The sequence below is a fragment of the Rosa chinensis genome, chromosome 3 (genome assembly GCF_002994745.2).
Source record: "Rosa chinensis cultivar Old Blush chromosome 3, RchiOBHm-V2, whole genome shotgun sequence".
NCBI classification, from domain to species: domain Eukaryota; kingdom Viridiplantae; phylum Streptophyta; class Magnoliopsida; order Rosales; family Rosaceae; genus Rosa; species Rosa chinensis.
The window spans coordinates 17,655,996-17,676,726 of NC_037090.1; the positions used below are offsets into that span (position 1 = coordinate 17,655,996).

Consider the following 20,731-nt stretch of genomic DNA (forward strand, 5'->3'; position numbering starts at 1 on the left):
AAGAAAATATTCCTTCTCAAAAACAAGCTGATACCTTGCATAATAGTACAAAAGATGACAATGTGTGCATAAAATTCAAGTTTGTTTCCAAAGAAAACGACATAAGAATTTTTCTACGAATGCAAGACGACTTCTATATATTGTAGGTTCTATATCGTTGAACGAAGACGAACATTGCAGATGGTGTTTATAAATATCTCAATGTAATTATTTGCAATAAGCAATAATCAAACTGAGAACAAGAATCAATGATTCGCTGGCATTATTGGATGGTCATCACGTTGTGGAACGAGTCATATGTTATTTTATGAGGATTTTGCGTATCTGAGGGAGGCAAGAATCTCTGCCAATATCAATTTGCCTTCATAACTATGGAGTTCACACTACTGCTTAGAAGAAAGGCATTCATATTTAGCTAGGGTACATCAATGCCTCTCCAGATTTAGGGAAGTTCACCCTATATATATAGACACACACACACAGAGATTTAGAGCGAGGCCTCGCTCTGAAATTAAAGTGCGAGGTTGGAGTTTAGGGTCACTTTTCTGTCGTATATCCACATCTCGACCTTTCAGTTTTTAGGTACTAATATATAGATCATCTCTGCAAAATTTCAGCCAAATTGATGATTTTTAAGGTATCTAACTCACTTAAACCAATGGACGAACTGGATCTGTCAAACTTGAACCGTACTAGCTTTAAGGCAGTTATCAATGCTTTAACGACTATCAGCTAATGATCCAACACTTATAAGATGATCTTAACCATTGATAATTATAATCAATTTTTTTAAATAAACAAAAAGTATATTTAATACAATCTAACCATCCATTTATATTGGCGTAAGTGCACGTCACAACTCTAACCGCTGCAGAAGTAGTTTAATTCTTCTCTAGTGGTTCCATCGTAAGTCAACTATATGGTTCTAATCAAAAGCAATATTATAGTAGGTTGTATTATTTCATTGCGCTAGCTAGCTGTTCTTATCTAGAGATCATCGATCTATCGCAAGATCCAAGGTCGACAATCCATTTGCAGCAGGTTGATCAGATATACTAACCATATGTCGAAAGATGAATATGTTTACAGAAAGATCCAAATAAAAAAGTCTATTAAGTAATAGTGTTTATCAAGGGTTAGGTTGAATTGATACTGTACGTCAAACTAATAATTAATCAACTATCATTTCCTGACATATAATGCCTGTGTATATAATTGCAATTAATCGATAAGAGGCTCCATTTTCTAACTTACAGTTCCTACAATATGATATATAAACGAACGTACCGAGCTTAATTAGCTCACGTACTTCATTATTTCTTCAGCCAGATGGAGTACTTTCCCTCGAATTTTCTTGTCTGTTTTGTCATACCATCTCTGCTCTTCTTGCTCTTCCGGTGGAGATCAAATTCAGGTGGTAATCAAGGGCTTCCACCCGGCCCACCGGGATGGCCACTTCTCGGCAACATGCTCGACCTTGGAGCTATGCCGCACAAAACCCTCACCAGGCTGCGACACAAATTCGGTTCTGTGGTCTGGCTAAGGATCGGTGTCCGAAATACCTTGGTAATCCAATCCACCAAAGCAGCCACCGAGTTTTTCAAAAACCACGACCTGACGTTTGTTGAACGGAATATCAATGAAGGTGCTCGTGTTCACGATTACCATAAGGGGTCACTCGCGCTGGCCCCTTACGGGACACAGTGGCGAGTGTTAAGGCGTCTAGTGACCGTGGACATGTTGACGAACAAGCGTATCAATGAGACGGCAATGATACGCAGAAAGTGCGTTGAAAATATGCAAAAATGGATAGAAGAAGAAGCCTCTAAACTCAACGATAATGGATCATCGTCAAATGGAGTGCACGTCGCTCGTTTCGTGTTCCTCATGACATTTAATCTTCTTGGGAATCTAATGTTGTCGAGGGACTTGGTGGATCCAAATTCAAAAGAAGGATTGGAGTTTTTTGACGCGATGAGGGGACTGATGGAGGCGAATGGTCATGCAAACATGGCGGACTACTTTCCATGGCTGAGGTGGCTTGATCCACAGGGTGTGAAGAGAAGGATGAAGAAGCACGTTGGAAAAGCTCTGGAAATTGCCTCCGGCTTTGTGAAGGCGCGCGTGAAAGAGAGGAAATTGGTGGGTGGAGAGAAAACTAGGGACTTTCTGGATGTGATGCTTGACTTTGAAGACGATGGAAATCATGAATCAGCCAAGATTTCTGATCATCATCTCAATATTTTCATTCTGGTAAGTAGCCTAGCTCGGATTAACTTGGTTTGAAATCTTCTACGGACAAAATCATTCAAGTTTTTGCAGTTAATTATTAGTATAATAAATTAGAACTTTCATTGCATGACAAATTAATTATTTCAGCCATTTCAGTATATGCCTAATTAGCGGGCTAGGTTTACCTGATTACACTGAAAATCCTTTAAGTAAAAGCAATGCCTTCTTGAATACTTACCATAGTTATCTCTGCATTGAGTCTATTGGTACTTGATTACACAGGCTGATGGATTTCTCAAGTCCCGATCAGTTCAGTTGCTATATATTTTGTGTAACTACTTATATACCTCTATGTGCATGATGCGCTTCACATGAGAGGGAATATTAGACAATTAGCTCAATATATATTCATCAATTAAAATACGTACATTAGTTGCTTAGTTTAAAACGTATACAAAGATCTTGAAACTACAGAGTTTTGCATATCCTGATCGCTTGTCATTACACCCTTTAGAAGTTGTACATTCTTTCAATAACTAGACTCCCATTAACTTTTTTTTTTTAAATATTTTTTTTTTTGCATACTTCGATTAAGAGGCAAAAAATGGACTTTCATGATGATATTACACAGTTATGAACAACAGTACCAAATCAAAATTATTGCGGTGTAGGAAATATTTATGGCCGGTTCAGAAACAACAAGCAGCACAACAGAATGGGCACTGACCGAGCTTTTATGCAACCCAGAGACGCTAATCAAGGCCAAATCCGAGCTCAATCGAGTCATAGGTCCAAACAGAAAGATAGAAGAAGGTGACATTGACAATCTTCCTTACTTGCAATGCATAATCAAAGAGACCCTAAGATTGCATCCACCAATCCCATTCCTGGTACCAAGAAAAGCTGTGCAAGACACCAAATTCATGGGGTACTTCGTACCCAAAGATACACAGGTTTTTGTGAATGCTTATGCAATTGGAAGAGACCCAGATGTGTGGACTAATGAGCCTGATTCATTTAAGCCCGAGAGGTTCATAGGGTCAAAAATTGATTATAAAGGTCAGCATTATGAGTTGATTCCCTTTGGAGCTGGGAGAAGAATGTGTGCAGGTGTGCCATTGGGTCATAGAATGTTGCACCTTACTCTGGGATTATTGCTTCACCAATTCGATTGGGCACTTGGCCGGAATGTTACTAAAGAATCAATGAATTGGAATGACAGGCTAGGAATCACAATGAGAAAGTCTGAGCCACTACTAGCGGTGCCTACAAAGTGCTTGGTTTAGTTTACTCAGTAGATTCAATATTTGTGATATGTAGCAAAAATACTCGGTTATAATTTCCACTTTCGGTATCTTGCTATCTTGTTAATTTCCGTCATTCCTGTAATTTTTTCTTGTGCTTGGGGTTGTATAGCAGTACAAAAAGAATTTTATGTACAATTTCTCTCTATATATGTAATTTAAGTAAAGTGGAAGCGGTTAACTTTGTTTAAGAAATCTCATTCTTGTTTAAGGAAATTGAAATTGAGAGAGAATTGAGTCGTGCTTTCATTGATAATAGAAGTCTCTTTATATAGAGGATTACAAGACATAGAATCAGAGTTGTACAAGGAAAGTTAATCGTACAATTAATAGGATATCTATGAATATCTCCGAGAATATATCTAATTCCTAACCCTATTACAACTAGGTTAAGTAACCTAGAGTTTGGACCAGACACATATTCTGGATTTATTTGAACACTCCCCCTTGTGTCGCCCAAACGTGGTGCTCCTCTCGTTGCCTCATTAAAAATCTTGCCGAGTAACAAAAATCCTGTGGGACAAAAATAACCTCGGTCGAATGGGAAAAAGAGCACAACACACCCTTCACGTTTCGAGACCCTGCATGTACACATCTCCCCCTGATGTCTGCATCTCCCCCTGATGACTACGGTCATGGGAGTTCGGATAACTTCCTCAAACGATGCTACCAACATGTTTCTCGAAAGTGGAATTTAGGCAATGGCTTAGTGAGCAAGCCGGCCACACTATCCTCAGATCGAACCTAATTCACTTTGATTTTGAGGAGAGTATGTTGTTGCTGATTATCCTTGGTGTTGTCGCTTTTGATGTAGCATTGCTTCATTTGTTCAAAACAAGCAGCATTACCCTAAATGCTTGTAGGCTCATATGTGGTAGACTTCAAACCACAATTGTTCGAACATGCGTAATTATGTATCCAACTTCGTGAAGAGCAATGATCTCTGCATGGTTCAAAGATATAGCGACTAGGGTCTGTTATGTAGACTTCCAAGATATCATGGTCTTTACCCATGGAGAACACTTAACCAGTTTGGAAATGACTTTTGTGTGGGTCAGAGAGATACCCAACATCAGTAAAAACCTTCCAAAACACTTATGTCATTTTGGGATGGGGATAGAGGACGCAGGCCAGTGTTGGCGGCGTTCCTAGTGTGTGATGGGTCCGAATCAATCATCTCTCTGTAGGGATAGAACAAGCCCATATCAATCGTACATCTCAAGTACCGAAAGATATCTTTTACACCAATATAATGGCGTCGCGTTGGCGCAGAGGTATACCTTAGCTAACAAGTTCACTGCAAATGAGATGTCCGGTCTTGTGCATTGAGCTGAGTACAATAATGCTCCTATTGTACTTAAGTAAGGCACTTCTGCCTCTAGCACATCTTTGTCATCATCTTTTGGACGAAGATGATCCTTTTCAGGATCAAGACTACAAACTATCATGGGGGTGCTTGAAAGTTTGACCTTGTCAAAATGCCTAAGCATCTATCAACACGATGCTCGAGTTCCAAACTGAGACATAATCGTGTTCTCTCAAAATCCTTCGTCTCAAACTCGGATTTCAAGTGTTCAGCGGTTTCCCGTAACTCTTTAAGGGCTTCCAATGAAGATCATGTCCAACATGAACCGCGACAGAATCCGAAACTTATTATGGAAACGTGCGGGCATATCTCTTCCCAATCAATTAGTCAGTTTAGTGAGCGTTTCAACCTTATTGTGAACGCGCTCCGTGGTCTAGAGCCACTTGACTTGGGTAAATGAAGTTCACCATGAACCTTCATGTATATTCCGTATCTAGATCCCTATAGAGATACGTAGTGACCACATTCGTATGCGACATGTTCAGTTATTCGAAAACTACCAAACTGATAAGGTACTGGAGTGCAATGACATCCATTACGAGAGAATATGTCTCATCGTAGTAGATTTCAGGGCGTTTTGTGAGAAGCCCTACGCTATAAGGCGAGATTACTATATCTTTTTCTCAACACGCTTTCTAACGAAGACCCATTAGTCAATAGGTTTTATGTTAGGAGGTGTTGGCATCATTGGCTCAAAAATCTTGACATCAGGGGGAGGTATGATGTCTACATGTTCGATCTCGAAGAGTGAAGGACGTGTTGTGCTCTTTTTTCCCTTCGACCATGATTATTTTTGTCCCACAGGGTTTTTGTTACCTGGCAAGTTTTTTAGTGAGGCAATGATCAAAACGTCATCACCGAGTTTGAGCGGCACAAGGGGGAGTGTGGAAGGATGTCGACTACTCCACATTCACGCGCGTTGTGCTCTTTTTCTCCTTCGACCAATGTTGTTTTTTCCCACAGGGTTTTTATTACTTGGCAAGGTTTTTGACGAGGCAACTTAGAAGCGCATAGCAGAGGCAACATTATTGACATGGAATATCCAAGGGGGAGTGTTGTAAATGATAATGACTATTCATGCAATAGATATTGCTTAATGTATGCGATTGACAGACTCTTAATGTATGCGATTGACAGACTCATAATGTATGCGATTGACATACTTGTAATGTGCGATTGATTAGTACAGCTATTATGTATTGCCTTTTGTATACATGATGTAACCCTATATAAACCTCATGGTGAGATGAATACAATACAATTATCCAATTCTCTACAACAGGTTATTGTATTATCATTTTTAAGGCTGAGATCAATTTGCCTTCACTCGCCTTGAAGTTGGGTGCGACATACAAAAACTGCTATACTTGGTTTCAAACAAGATAGTTAAAGCCATGATCGAGCAGTCATCAATGCATATTCCTCGCATAAGGATTTGATTAATCGTGGATAAGAGTCCAATGTTTCTCTAGGACATACATGGCTAAACAACTTTGTGAGGTGAGATGTGACCTAGAAAGCAAAGGGGTAAATTGATTTGATTTTCAGCTACTAATTAAACTCAATGACATTGTCTCAGTCTGGATAAGAAAAATTGTAATAAGTTTTCATCAACACTGGATACATAGTCATAAAAGTAGAGAACAAACTCTAAAACAAATTATAATCGATTTCTTATTGTAGAAAAGAATGTGAACTTATTGCATCATCATAGCATTTGAAAAGTCCATGTCCGGGTGCTGAGCCATGAACTTCTTCAACAGCTCCTGCTTCTGCAGCTCATCACTAGTTGGAAGTCCCCTCTGCTTCTGTCTCTGATCAAACATCATCTTCTCCACAGTCTGACGTGTTTCAGAATCCAGGTCGGATAGTTTGCTGGGTTCAGGTTCAACCTTTTGAGTGTCTATTTCGGGATCACCTTTCACTAAAGACTTCCACCAGTCCTGTTGGTTCTTCTTGGTCAAAAGAATGGAGACAGCAGTCTGATCCTCTATGCTCCACAAACAATCATCAGGCTTGATTGACTGAAAGAGGTAACCATCAATTATAGGAGGCTGCCCTTTGAGTCCAAACTTGAGATGGTTTGTCTTCACCTCGTATACAACATCCCTTTTCTTAGTTCCAGCAGGCACTGGAATCAGTACGTTAACCTCCTGCAGGCTCTGCGTCCATGAGTATTTCTCAAAATCAAGACCATTCCCTTTGTTTGGAACTTTCAAGCCACTCTTCTTCCCTTTGTCTTCCTCCTTCACCCTCTTCTCTTCTGCCTTAACCTCTACCAATGATGGCTGGGAAGAAGGAACCTTTACTTGGTTTTCGTTTTGGTCTTCTTGGATGTCAGAGATTATCGCCATGGATCAATACAAGTTTAGAATGGATTAAATTCTTGTATACTGAGAGTATGAAAGTTGATATTTTCTATGATCTTCTGCTAGGTATTTATAGATAACATAATGGAACATACTTTGTAATAAAATCAACTAGGATTCCTAATCAAACTAAGACTAGAAAACATAATCAGACTAGGTAGACCTAATCAAATTAGGAGCAGTATCTACTCAGCCTAGGAGTGGAGTTAATCAATGACACTATTAATTGGTTTAACATTACACAAGTAATCCTAACTAAAAACCATAACAGCTAGTTAGTAGCATTGTAAACACACATTTCTAGAAGTTATGGATTTTCTTATGATTGAACTAATCTATGTGGAAACCATGTGATTATTAACAAATGTGCCTTGATTTAGCATTTGATGTATATTGTTTTTAGGATAATCTAGTTTCATACATAATATGGTATGTGTGTGTGTGTGTGTAGTGTGTGTGTGGTATATCGGTCACTGTGTAATGATTTCAGCTTATCTCCTTTTTCCTCATAAATTGCTAGATTAAATTAACAAATCAAATGATAAAAAAGAGCACATAATACATTGCTTCGGCAATCCTATCTGTTGAATAACAATAAACTTAAAAGTACTGATATCGCCATCATGAGGATAATTTTTCTCAACATAGATCATGACGTTTACAAACTAGCAGCATATGATTAAATGGTTAGTCATATGACCTTTACTTGTTTTATTTTGTTGATTGATAATAGTTTATTCTCTTCCAGTTTGGAGATTGATAAATGTATTTGTTTCTGTTGGTAGTTGAACTAGGACGCTCCAGTGACCAGAACGGAGTTTGCCAGGCGGCATTGATCCCTTGGAATTTTTTCCAAGGAAGGAAGCTGCTCATTGCAGAGGGAAAGTGAAGGGGCTTTCCCCCAAAGATGACTCATCCGAACCCTGCAAGCTGACTGCTTATCTGCATCACAAGGCTGGGATGACTTATGTCAAAGATTTAAGAGAAAGACCATATGAATGGTCAATAAATTCTTCCAAATACACTTACTGTACAAAGATTAATTAAGGAGCCTATTCATGGGTCTAGTGATTACACGCATTTTTTTGCCCGTAATTATGTTCTAAACACTAGAATTAAGCTAATCTCTAAAGTAATTATTATGTAATTAATATATTTTTATTTATATTGCAGTAAATAAGCAGAGTTGTGGATTTAGGAAGAAGTTGTGCGAAATTAGAGCAAAATGAGGTTTCCGACAAAAGAACGAAAGTCAAGCTTGAGTCAAGTACATTGAGAGGTCAGAAGAGTTATAGCAGAATTAATTAAACTAATTAATTTTAGTTTAATTGGAGAATGGGGACAGCTTAACAATTAATTAAACCAATTTGGTTTAATTAACCAAAAGGGAGCTGCGCACTGTTTTCTACTATTCTTTTTGGCTTAATTAAGTTACCCAGCCGCACCATCATATAGTCTTCCTCTACTCCCAGTGAACGACTACATGTCCCTTGATCCTCTCTCTTAGGAAGACGCCAGCCACCCATCTTTATTCTTTCTAGCTTCAAAACGACCACGTTTTTAATTAATGAGGGATTCTCTCTTCCTTCCACCCTACAGCCGCACACCCATATATATATTCCTTATCCCCCTCTCACAGAAGAACGGTAGCCGCACCACACCAAAAAAAGAGGCAGCCCTTTTGGGCTGCTCTCTCTCCTCCTTCTCCTCCATTTTCCCTCTTTTCTTTCTATTTTATTTTGAGATTTGAAGAACTACTCACATAAAGCTTCAAGGATCTATCAAAGGGCTCAACCCCTACAAGATTCAATATTTGGGTATTTTGTGGGAGTTGTAATTCAAGGCTAGTCATGCTAGCTTTTTAGCTATTTGTGACTATTATTGTTTTCTCCCACACTTCTCTACTCTTTGCTATTTGAATTTTGTAATCTTGATGTCTATGCTTATGGGTTGTGAGTAATTTTCTTGTTAGGGGTTAGGGTTGTGTCCCTAACCCAAATTTTGTGTAAAAGATGTTTAATTTAATGTAATGATGCAATTTTCATATGATGGATGCTTATATCTATTTTTGTTGGGTTAAAATGCATGTCTAGGAACCTAGTCAACTCTAGGGTGTGTATTTTGAGCATGTCTAGGATGGAGTTAGAGGCTTGACGCCCTTTAATTCCTAAGCTAGAAACCTTCAATTTCGTATTCAAGGGGTTATAAACATGGTGATTTACACCCGTTGCATGATTGCGCGGGCGGGTTGCTTAGTAGTCTAATTCCTCGATCTCTACGCCTCTTGATCGATGTAAATTAGTAACCCTTAATTGAACCGGCTCTAATTCATGTCAAGTGAGTTCCTACGACCCTTGAACCGGAGTAGGAATACCATGAAAGGGAATTTCGGTCCTTGAGCCTTGAACCGCCTTGGATACGACTACCGTCAAAGTAGGAAATTTGCATCTATATTAGATTAGCTTCCGACACATAGAATTTGGGTGAAGGAACCTCCCTAGCACCCAACATTCTCATTTTTTTTGTTTACATTTCATTTTTATTTTTATTGCTTTACATTCATTATCTTTTTGTTAAGTTGAAATCAACTCCCAAATATTGAACTCTTCCACTCATTTGTGCATATCCACCACTAGGTTCTTAGTTTTAATTAGGCTTTGGTGAAAATCAAAGCCGAGCATTGTTAGGGCTTGGTGCCTTAGATTAACATTTTTATTTATTTTCTTTGTTTGCGAAGTGTCTTTATTTCCGATTACCCAAGGATTGTGGGTTAGCCACTAATCCCCGTGGTACAATAAACTTTGGGCATAATATTTCCCTATCTTGACAACGATACGTACGCTTGCGTAAATGTGTATTCAAGTCATCTAGTGCAACGGGATAAGAAATCAATGTATTGTGGGATTGATATATTATCAATAATATAGATGAGTCTAGTCCTAAGCGAGTCTAGGTCATTACACATCTGCAATGGTAATAAAAATCGATCAGTGAGTTGATATTGTGGGATTGATATATTATCAATTAATGGTAAATGAAATCAATGTATAGTCACTCTAAGTCTAGACATACGGTAAATCTACTCACATTGTCAAGGAAGTCAAGAAACCTGGATCAGAGCTGCATAATATAAGGAGATATGCTAGGCTGCACGCGACTATTATTTTGGTTTACTTCGTTGTCTTTGGTTAATGCTCTACTACAAAGATGAAAAATGATCATTTCAAACTTAAAAACTTTTCTGATAGTCTATGTTCAGATTTCATAAGCTTCCTCAATTTGATCGAGGGAAAGTAGTTGCCATATATAGACAGCTGGCCTGGCCGGTCATAATCAGGAAAAGTAGTTGCCATAGACACAGGTTCCTTTAATTAAACAAAGTTGTCTACTCATTTTGGGGTGCTCTCTTCGCTTATTCATGGTTATACATTACCAAACCATGAGTTAAACATCAAATTACAAGACACTTTGCCCTACATTTGTAAAGTACTAAAGTGTTTATTATAGTTTCAGTTTCCTATTGCAGAAATGTTATTCTAAGAATAATAGGAAACAGCAGGCAAGTTGGAAGCTTACTAATAGACTTCACTTCACTGCATATCCAAGGCTTGCATACTGGGACGGATGAGGGATGCATGACCAACTGCACAAACTTCTGAGCAGGCTCCTGGAAATCCAACTGTCACTGCCACACAGTGGTTTATGAGTAGTCTTAAAGCAGACATTTTGGGGTAACATTGGTTTCGGCCTCTAATTCATTGATGCTTGCCATATTTGGGACCTGGTATGGGGTTCTGATTGCCATTTCAAAGCACCTGAACTTTGGAACCTAAGATGGATCATTATGCTTAGACTGATGGACCCTGAATATGTTCAAGATAAAACAATGTTTGAGAACTTTTATTGCAATAAAATTTAGAAGACAAACATACATTACATATGTCATAGACTCAAGAAACCTAATATGTTATTATAAACCAAAACAAACACGAGGCTTCAGTCACTACTAGAATTATGGCCTCAGACATCGGCCAAAAACCGATGAGAAAAAGAATTCCGACCGATGTGTTAGTGGGTGATGAGAAAGGTCCGGAAAATCCAGACATCGGTTTTTAGCCGATGTCTAGTATCAATATACACATCGGTTACACATACTAAATCGATGTAAATACGTTTAAATGATAACAAATTTTTATGTTTAACTATTGTTAAACCATCATTTTATTGCCTTTAATGCTTAAAGAAATATAGATCCTATAGCACAACTATGCATTTTAACATCGTTATTCATTTAAAACTGATGACTGATACTGTTTCACACATCGATTCCCATGAACGTTTCTTCTTGTTCATGATTTTGACGCGTAATTTACCTCATATCCCACGATTTCATATTCAGTATACACAATTTAATATTGTATAAACCGATATATTTACTTACATTAACATCAGATTCTAGGAAAAAAACGATGTCAATCATCTTATAATACATCGGTTCTGGTAAAATAACGATGTCTAATACCTTGTAATATATCGAATCATTAAAAAAAATGATGTCTGTAGATTTTCTTAACATCGGTTTTCTTGTCTTTATCGATAGTAATACTTATGCTGGACATCGATCTCTATCTAAAACACGATGTGCACTAGTTTGTGGCAGATCGATTCATACGTAGTAATTCAATTTCCAGTGGTTAATGGGACATCGATTTCGATTTTGAAACTGATGTATTTCTCTTAGTGGACATCAGTTTTTATGGTTGTGACTTCAAAATTTTCAAATTAAAAATAATAATAATTCAAATAGGAAATCATTTCATGTGGATTCAATGCACTCTCTTCAAATCAACAATACTAACTAGTTGAATGCAAAAAATTCTGCATACATAAAACCATCTAGAAGTTGATATACGTTAAACTACTTGGAAGTTGAAATGTTCCTATACTAGCAGCGAATCCATCTTCTCCTTCAATCCCGAGCTATTTTGTAGGATTGGTGATCCCTGTTTTCTGATTAATCAAGCATAATCACGACCACAGTTACTTTTTGCCACACTACACCTACTAGAGTTTGGCTTCCATCACAGTTTCAAGTTTCGAAAAGAATTTGGAAACAATAAGAATGAGATGAGACATAATGATGTAAGTACTAGCCCAACAAATGGAATACTGTTGCCTCCTAACCAAAATATTCTAAGGAGGATAATAACAATCAAGCCTCTAATTGGATAGGGAAATTAGAGGTAGCCAACCGCAGCTTTCAATAAGGCCTGCACGATTTAACAAACTGATGAAATGTAGATCTCGTCTTTTCATATATATATCTGCTTCTGATGTGTTGTGGTAGCTGATTTAGAAAATTAAGGTCATTTGAATGACCACAAAAGCATTCATACTCGACATCTCATAGGCTAAACAAATATGTCATGAATTAAGGTGAGAAAACACGTTGAGTTAAATACTTAACCTTGTTTAATTTCCTGACTCTTCACTATGATTTAACTGATTCAAGTACATATTAATTATGGTATGCAGTCAACTTGAGCAGAATCCTAACAACTTGCACCTCAAACATACCTTGTTGGTGAATCTTAGCACATATATTGTTGCACAACACATATTCCAAGCTCCTGAAATGTCTTAGAAACTTCACCTAGAGGATCAGCTACCACTTCAGGTACTCCACGATCTCCAGACGCAGATAGCTGCCAGATAAATGTAATCAAGGTTTTAGACAATTTCTGCCCACAGCAAATATACCATATTGAGATGATAAATTGATAAGAAGCAAAATTGTGACAATGTGTGCTCTGAAACAAAAAATTGAACTGTATAGAAATTGTATGGCCCTTGTTGTCAACCAAGCTAGTCTCAAGCATGCACTAGAGCAATTTCGAATGATAAGTGAACTGAAAAAACATAGGACTTACAGTTGGTCTAATGGGAAAATCAAATAGATTAGGGATACCAAACTGCTTTACAACTTGCAAACATGTGAATTAAACTTTTTCAAATACATGCTAATGCATGAACTGTAATACTAAGATTAATTAAGATATTATGTGAAGCAAGAAAGTAAATTATATATGTACATACCTCTGAGCCTAAGCCTTTACCAAATGGGTAATGACGCTTCCCATCAGCATCAAAATGGCTCATATTCTCAATTGCAGCAACACATGGCACCTAAATAGATGAAAATGACAATAGGGAATGGTTATATGAGAAACCTTAAATGAACTCAGCATAAACATGACTGAGTAAACTTTACTTCCCATTATTCCTACAGTATAAACAATGCGCACTTCTATGAAAAGTAATAAGAATATTATATGAACTAGTTAGTAATACAGAACTTATGCACAAACAAATGGCCACTAGTTACACACCTCTGTAAGTTCCTGTTATGTTCCAGGTAGAATATGAACCCAACTCACTCATCTTTTCTTACAAATAGCCAATTAGCCACTGGTAGAAAAAAAATGGTGATTTAGTAGGTTTATTCAGATTTGATGCCTTTCACAGTCCTGTTTTAGTAGTTAACAGACAAGATTACCCAATCACTCAGAAACAGGAAACTTAAATAACAAAGATAATTCTAAAAAGGGAGCAGAACCAATATATGTTTTCTTTTTCAAAACTCATTCTTTCAGCAAGAAATATAATCAAGAGTGTACACTGTATATATGACAGGTTTCTTAATCAAAGTAGGGGAAAAGGTGAGGATCAAACTCTTGCTGCCCAAATGGATACGTATTATACCATTGAAGCTATAAGCCCCCTCAAAGACAAGAGTTCCACTACTACTAATTTCAATTGCTAAATTAATATAGGGAATAAAAATTACAAAATTGATATATTTAAGCATCAACAGCTAAACCTTTACCCTGTATCAGTTTGTGAAGTAAATTGAACTGGGTCCTTCATCTCAAACTCTCAATCCGGAATTTCATATTAACGGTGTTGAAAAATCTGGACCGCTTCACCGTGAAGAACTCCGACTGGGTAAACCCTTACAGAAGCCTCCGTCTCCGTTGCTTTATCGACGCCGAACAAGCCACCGCCCCGAGTTGGTCGACCCTCACAGTCCAATACATTACTACTATAGTTGATATTGATTTCCAAAAATCAATTAACCATATATAGCAAAAATCTATAACTGTAGAAACCAATTCTCAACAACTCTACTACTTGCGTATCAAATCAAATGAAATTCCAGAACACTGAGTTTTCCTCTTTCTTTGAGAATCCATGAAAATTAAAGCACCGTCATGATGATTGGGAAAAATTAATAGAAAATATGCAATTGGGAAACAAAATTCAGTTAGATGGAAATGCAAAAGGGAAGAGCAGAGAGCAACGGTTACCAGGAACCAAAAAAATCAGTTGTTTGTTCAAGATACCTGCAAAATATAGAGAAAGCAACTATGAACAAAAGTTAACCCCAGAACTTGGAGCGAAGGACGGCAGAAAGTGGAGCTGAGCTCCGGCGTTACCGAGCTCAGCTTCCCTATGACAAGCCCAACAAACAGAAATTCAGAGAGGACGGTGAATCGAGGACTTTCCATAACCAAACCAACATTAACAAAAGTCCCAAACACAAGCAAAAACCCCAAGATCGATTTCATGAAAAACAAACAGATTTCTCAAATTAGCAGTCTCAAGATTAGAGCAGTACCGGGATGCCGGAATCAGAGGCTCCATGGGCGGAGTTCTCAGGAAGCATCTCAAGCTTCCGTTTGAGAGGATTTAATGGCCGTGGCCATGGCGGCAACAGACTATTCAACTTGGCCGCCGACGAAGGCTTCGAATCCAGGGCCGTAAAGATGAGATCTGAAGGTGGAGAAGCGTTCTCGTTGGAGGCTTTATGCTTTCACCGAGGCCTGCCGGACTAGGGTTTGGCAACTGGGGCGGCTCCATCATCTCCCCTAAGAAATTTTGGCGCAGCTACAGAGACTTCATTTTCGTCAATTTTAGATAGAGACGGAGAGCATTTTAGAGAGAGAGTAGGGTTTGGAAAGACAAGGGAGCAAGAGAGAAGGAGAAGAGAGAGAGGTGATGGTCGGAGGTGGAGATGGAGGGGAAGGAGGGTCACATTGGAGAATGAGGTCGACGCGAAGAAGGAGGCGCGCTGGAGTTGAAGTGAGAGTTAGTAATTAGGGTTCAAAAGTTTCAGAAAAGTGAAAAAAAGTCTAAGTGTTGGGGGGAATGAATATTTTGGTCCTCCCGCGTTTCTGAAATTTTCAACTTAGTCCCTCCGCGTATTTTCAAAATTTTCGAACGAGACTTTACACATCGGTTAATTTAACGACCGATGTTTATAATCACAATAGAAATCGATTTTTCACAAACTGATGTTATGATGTATTTTTTACATCGCGTGCAATTCCGACCGATTTAATAGTGGTGATGTCTATTGACATAATTCTAGTAGTGAGTGGTGCCAAATCTCACTCAAGTACCCTATCTCCATACATGTATGACATGAGAGAAATTCAAAAGAATAGCCACATATGTCAGACTGTAGTCTAATCTCGATTAACAAACTTAATTGATTCAACAATCACGTACTCTCTGCAACCCAAATGCAATTACATAATAGGATGATATTCCAAGGAAATGACCCAACTCTACACCAAAGGAAACAGATTGTAGAAGCAGAATTGCAACAATCAGTATTATATCTGCTTTCCCTTTCCCTGACTTCTTGTTCTGGGTTCACTACCACAAATGTGGGCTAAGGATACTAATGCATCCCCACGTTTAGCCTAATGGTGATAACATAATTTTATTATTACCTATTAATCTCATTCTACAATTTAGTAGTGGAGCATTGCTTTTGATTGGTGTGAATATCTCCCACCAATTACTGCTAATGGTGCATATCTAATTTTATATAATTTTGAACTTATCATTTGTGAAGAGAAACGTGACACGTAACTTGGCTACTTGGCTCAGTCCTAATTAAAGCCTATCAGTTATATATTTTAAAATAATAAGCCTTTTTGGTGATAGCCAAAGCCCAAATCATAACACCATCCAGAAAGAAAAAGAGTAAAGAAAACGAAAACACTCGAGGTTTTTGGGTTTCTAGATCTGGTTTGTCTCCCCCCAATCTCCATCATCTGGCTCTTCTGCTGGATGAGATGATTAGTCCTCATGGATCGAATGCCTTCAAGTTTGTTTCAAATTGAATTGTTCTTGGTCCTTACCGCTACAAGACACTGATTCGAAGTGACGAAGTTGCATGCAATCTCAGCTCTCTCTCGATCCTTCTTCCTCACACCAGGTTCAATTTCTTTGCTTGATTTCAATTTATTTCTATTTGATTCTCGAAAAAGTGTTGGTGTGCTTTGTCAATATGTTTGGATCTTGGGAAAATGTTGAGAAAATCTAGTTTTGAATTTTAGGTTCTTATTAACCATGATTGTGTTCGAATTCGATTTTTTGTTCCAATATGTCTTCTTTGTTTGTCATATTCTGTTCTTTCTCATAACACCATCGGTTGGTTCTCTCTGCTTAGACTTTGTATTTTGTGTTTTGGTGCTGGTGTTTGACTACATTAAATAGTGTAATCTTAGGTGATTATAGTTCCTCTGGGCTTTTGATAAATATTTCTGGACACCACATTTCTCGACCTCCAATCTATTTCTCACATGTTTTGCCTCTAGCTAACTTTGATATATCTAGTGAATTGAATTTCACTGATGCCTTTTTTTCTTCTAATTACAGTTTATGTTCCACCAATGGTTGTATCTGTCTATTCCAATAATCTTGCCTATCCTCACATGTCTAATGGCAACACCTACTTGCTGGTGCCTGCATGTAGTTTAAGCCTGTCCTTACTGGAAATCCCATGGGGTTTGGAAGGTTTACTAAACCAACTGGTTATGCAGTGATTGCCTTTGGTGTAGTTGGAGCTGCCATGCATTGAGCTAGTTTTTTACTAGAAATCAAATGCAGAATCACTAGTTTAGATTTCTTAAACTACACAAGATTATATGAGTTGATATACATGTAGGTGTTAGCATGCTTATTCCTATTATTATATGAGATTGTGATGATCTTGTTTGTGTACCATAACAGGTGTGCAATGTTATAGAATTGTTGGCTACTGTGAGTTTGTTATCTGAATACTTGCTCCTGTGTTGTTTCTTCCCTCCAGGTAGGCCTGGCAACAGTGCGGTCATGGGCGGGTTACGGGCGGACTTAACTGGTTGGCGGTCTTAACAGGCTCAATCCGTTATAACCCGTTATCTTAACGGGTTATAACGGGTTGAGCCCGATGGGTTCACGGGTTACCCGTTGGAACCCGTTAAGACCGCTAAGGTTTTTTTTTTTTTTTTTTTTTTTAAATTTTAAAATTCTTTTCTAATCAATTACCCACTAAAACCCGTTAATAGTTAACAATAAATTGGCCATTGAAACCCGTTAACATAAAAATGAATTTATTATTTTTTTTTTTGCATTTTTTTAAACTCTTTTTCACACCCATTATCTATTAAAACCCTTCTTAAAAAAAAAAAGTTTTTATTTTATATTTTTTTTAAACCCTCGCCAACTCATTACCATTAAAACTCTTTTTCATTGTTGATTTTCATTAAATCGAACTATCAAAAGTTAATACATATTGGGCTCACAATTCTTAAAAAAAAAAAAAAAAAAAAAATCTTTTTTTTTTTTTTTTTTCTTCTCTTCTAACCGGGTTCGATGGGTTCCGTCGGGCAACCCGTTTCCGCCCGTTAACTAACGGGTTGTTAACGGGTTGGCAGCCCATTAACACGTTAAGTTATCGGGCGGAAATAAATGGGTTTTTAGCGGGCGGTTAATGGGCGGTTAACGGGTCATGGACTGAATTGCCAGGCCTACCTGCAGGTCTAAGGCAATTTCTTGATTGTGGTGAACATGGAATTTGTTGGAGAGCTTATATGTTTGACAACCCATCGGCGTACTTGGGCTCATTGAATTTTTTGGTTATAATTTTTACAATTTCTTTCAACACTTCTGCTCTAAATAGCCTACTGCTTATAAATTTGGTTGTGTATCTAACCAAGAGAACTTTGTGTTATTTTGCAAGGTTATGTGAACAGAATTAAATTTCATCTCATGGAGGGAAGGGTGGAGGTTAGAGAAGTACAAAAATTAGAAGGCAACCAACATTGTTTTTTCTTTATGTTTCTCATAAATGCTTACTACTATCAGATTTTATTGAATTTCCTTGTACATCTGACATTTGTATCAGTCTTAAATTTTATATTCTTATTTACACCAAATAGAGAATTACTGCCTTAAGTAGATCTTTCCAGCTTTTGAGGCCTATTGTTAACTAACTAATATCACTGTATCGGGGTGATGAGGTGAATATAATTGTCAAAGTCAAAGGCTAAACCGCTCCATGGAAAGCTCTCAGAAGGGAAATATAATCATGAGGATATCATCTTGTCCTTGATTCATCATCACTCTATTTGAACTTTTTAAGTAAGATTCTTAAATGACTGGTCATATGCAATTTCATTGCTAGTTTAAATCTAGTTTGTAGATTTTTAAACTGATGAGTTATGTAGCAAGACTACTTTTAATGTATGTTTTATATGTTAAATTGACATGTAGCATTTATTATTTTGTAGGGGGTTATAATCTGAAACAAAAAGCTGCAAGAGCTTATGAACGAGGAGACAAAAAAAAAAGTTGTCCACTCAATGAGGTACGCCTAAAATCTATTCTTTTGTAAATGTGAATAATGATGTATAGTTCTAGTTCAAGAAAACATATTTATGGCCTGAGTATTCCTTGACCGTGGTTGGAATGGCTTTGCATACAATTGCAATAATTTTGAAAGCATAGTCTAATAAGTGGCCTGGGTAAATATGCACCCTCCATAAAAGTGGGCTAATACCACCATTCATATATATGATTGTATAGTTGCAAGCGGTCAAAGACTTGACGCATAGTACACTAATGTTCAATATAACCTAGTTTTTAACTCACTTTCTCTGTGTCAGCCATAGATGTTTAATGTATGAGCTCTAACTAGCTTTAACTACATAGTCAATGTAAATGATAATTTTTTGTTTTTAAGTTTCTTGCCAGAAAGAAATTTCATTGCAGGTTGATATTTCTTGGCTAACTTGTGTGTTTTTCTGCTTGCAGGAGTAAGCTATGGACTTTGTAAATTGTACTTGCAGTTCAGTGATAGAAGGGGAGAGATGAGAAGCAATTTCTGGTTTCATATGAAAGAAGACAATAGCCAACTTTGGAGTCTTCTAGTCTAGGAGGATTTATATTTATATAATATTCAAAATAATTAAGTTTTCCATGATAATTTTTTTTTAAATGAAATATATTGAGTCTATTGGTGTGGTGCTAATTATAGTGATGTATTCAACAACATATTCCACCAATCACAACATTGGTGTGTTGAGTCATCGTCACCAATGCATGAACAGTATCCATCAATTGAGGCACCAAAAAACTGATAGTAAGCCCATGGGTATATGTCACGGCATCAATACCAACCCCTACAATAATGGTGACTGTTTTGGTGCCTATTGCTTTTACACACCCTTGATTGGTGGTCTCAACCTCAATTCACACCATTATTAATGGTGTTCAAAGCCCAAGTTTGTGGTAGTGGTTGTTATACTATATAGATAATTAAAGGCATAAAGCTGAAACTTTCGGACCGGTTGTTACTTGACTCCTCCATCCTAAGCCCAAGATATTTAGATATATAGAATGCTATATGCAATTTAACTCTCCAGTCTCCACCTGACCAATGTACCTATAACGATGAAAAAATGGAAACAAGAAGAAATTTTTTTTTAATACCGGTAAGTGGTAACTAACGTAGATCCAAAATATAGTCTAACAAGAGTTGTTTTGTACATAATCCTCAACTGGACACCTTATAAAGGGATCATCTTTTACAGTTTGCTTAGCTAAGAATCAAACTCCGAAAATGAGGGCTTGTTCTTCGTGAAATTCTAGTTTCTGAGACCAGGCACTGTAACATGCATAACCAAATCAAACCCTATTGTCTAAGAACAACCATAATAGCTGAAGAACCGTACCTGATCTTCTGTAATCTCTTCCTCCTCCGGAAAGAATTGGAAGCCTATGGTTTAATCTGCTGGGCTTTTTCGATACGGGCTAATGTCAAGCTAAACTTTTAACAACACGGATAAGCCGAAGGAGCCCAAAGATATTATGTACCGGATTTGATGACGTGGCTTTCGTCCATCAGCGATTCCCAATTTCATAACAGAAAATTGGCGGGAAAGTAACAGAATCGGTGTTGTAACAACCTGGAGAAGCGTCACGTGACGAGAATAACGGTTTCATGCTGACGTGTCCTTAAGCTAGCCCATCGGCGACTCTCTCATACTCGTTTAGACTATCAGTCTCTGGCTTTCAGTCTCAGCTTTACAATTTCTCTCTGTCTCTGCATGCCTCATTCTATT

At 37.6% G+C, this 20,731-nt stretch overlaps 3 protein-coding genes and 1 long non-coding RNA gene across 4 annotated transcripts; 2 read left to right on the top strand and 2 right to left on the bottom strand.

The window, feature by feature from the left end:
• Positions 1–1,261: 1,261 nt before the first annotated feature.
• Positions 1,262–3,693, top strand: LOC112193273 (cytochrome P450 76A2). The gene is made up of 2 exons (XM_024333349.2): positions 1,262–2,253; positions 2,904–3,693. Exons 1-2 carry the CDS (start codon positions 1,330–1,332, stop codon positions 3,516–3,518), a joined length of 1,539 nt encoding a protein of 512 aa, XP_024189117.1. The 5' UTR covers positions 1,262–1,329; the 3' UTR covers positions 3,519–3,693.
• A 2,906-nt stretch (positions 3,694–6,599) lies between these two features.
• Positions 6,600–7,256, bottom strand: LOC112194210 (protein BOBBER 1). The gene has a single exon (XM_024334456.1). It carries the CDS (start codon positions 7,254–7,256, stop codon positions 6,600–6,602), a length of 657 nt encoding a protein of 218 aa, XP_024190224.1.
• A 5,606-nt stretch (positions 7,257–12,862) lies between these two features.
• LOC121052276 (fe-S cluster assembly factor HCF101, chloroplastic-like) lies at positions 12,863–14,201 on the bottom strand. Its single transcript, XM_040516977.1, has 5 exons — positions 14,158–14,201; positions 13,659–13,739; positions 13,368–13,457; positions 13,202–13,255; positions 12,863–12,976 (listed from the first exon to the last, which is right to left on the bottom strand). Exons 2-5 carry the CDS (start codon positions 13,710–13,712, stop codon positions 12,863–12,865), a joined length of 312 nt encoding a protein of 103 aa, XP_040372911.1. The 5' UTR covers positions 13,713–13,739; positions 14,158–14,201.
• Positions 14,202–16,368: 2,167 nt separating this feature from the next.
• On the top strand, positions 16,369–19,613 carry LOC121052095. Its single transcript, XR_005807972.1, has 4 exons — positions 16,369–16,560; positions 18,349–18,749; positions 18,899–18,975; positions 19,422–19,613. It is a non-coding gene; the product is annotated as an uncharacterized LOC121052095 (long non-coding RNA).
• Positions 19,614–20,731: the final 1,118 nt, after the last annotated feature.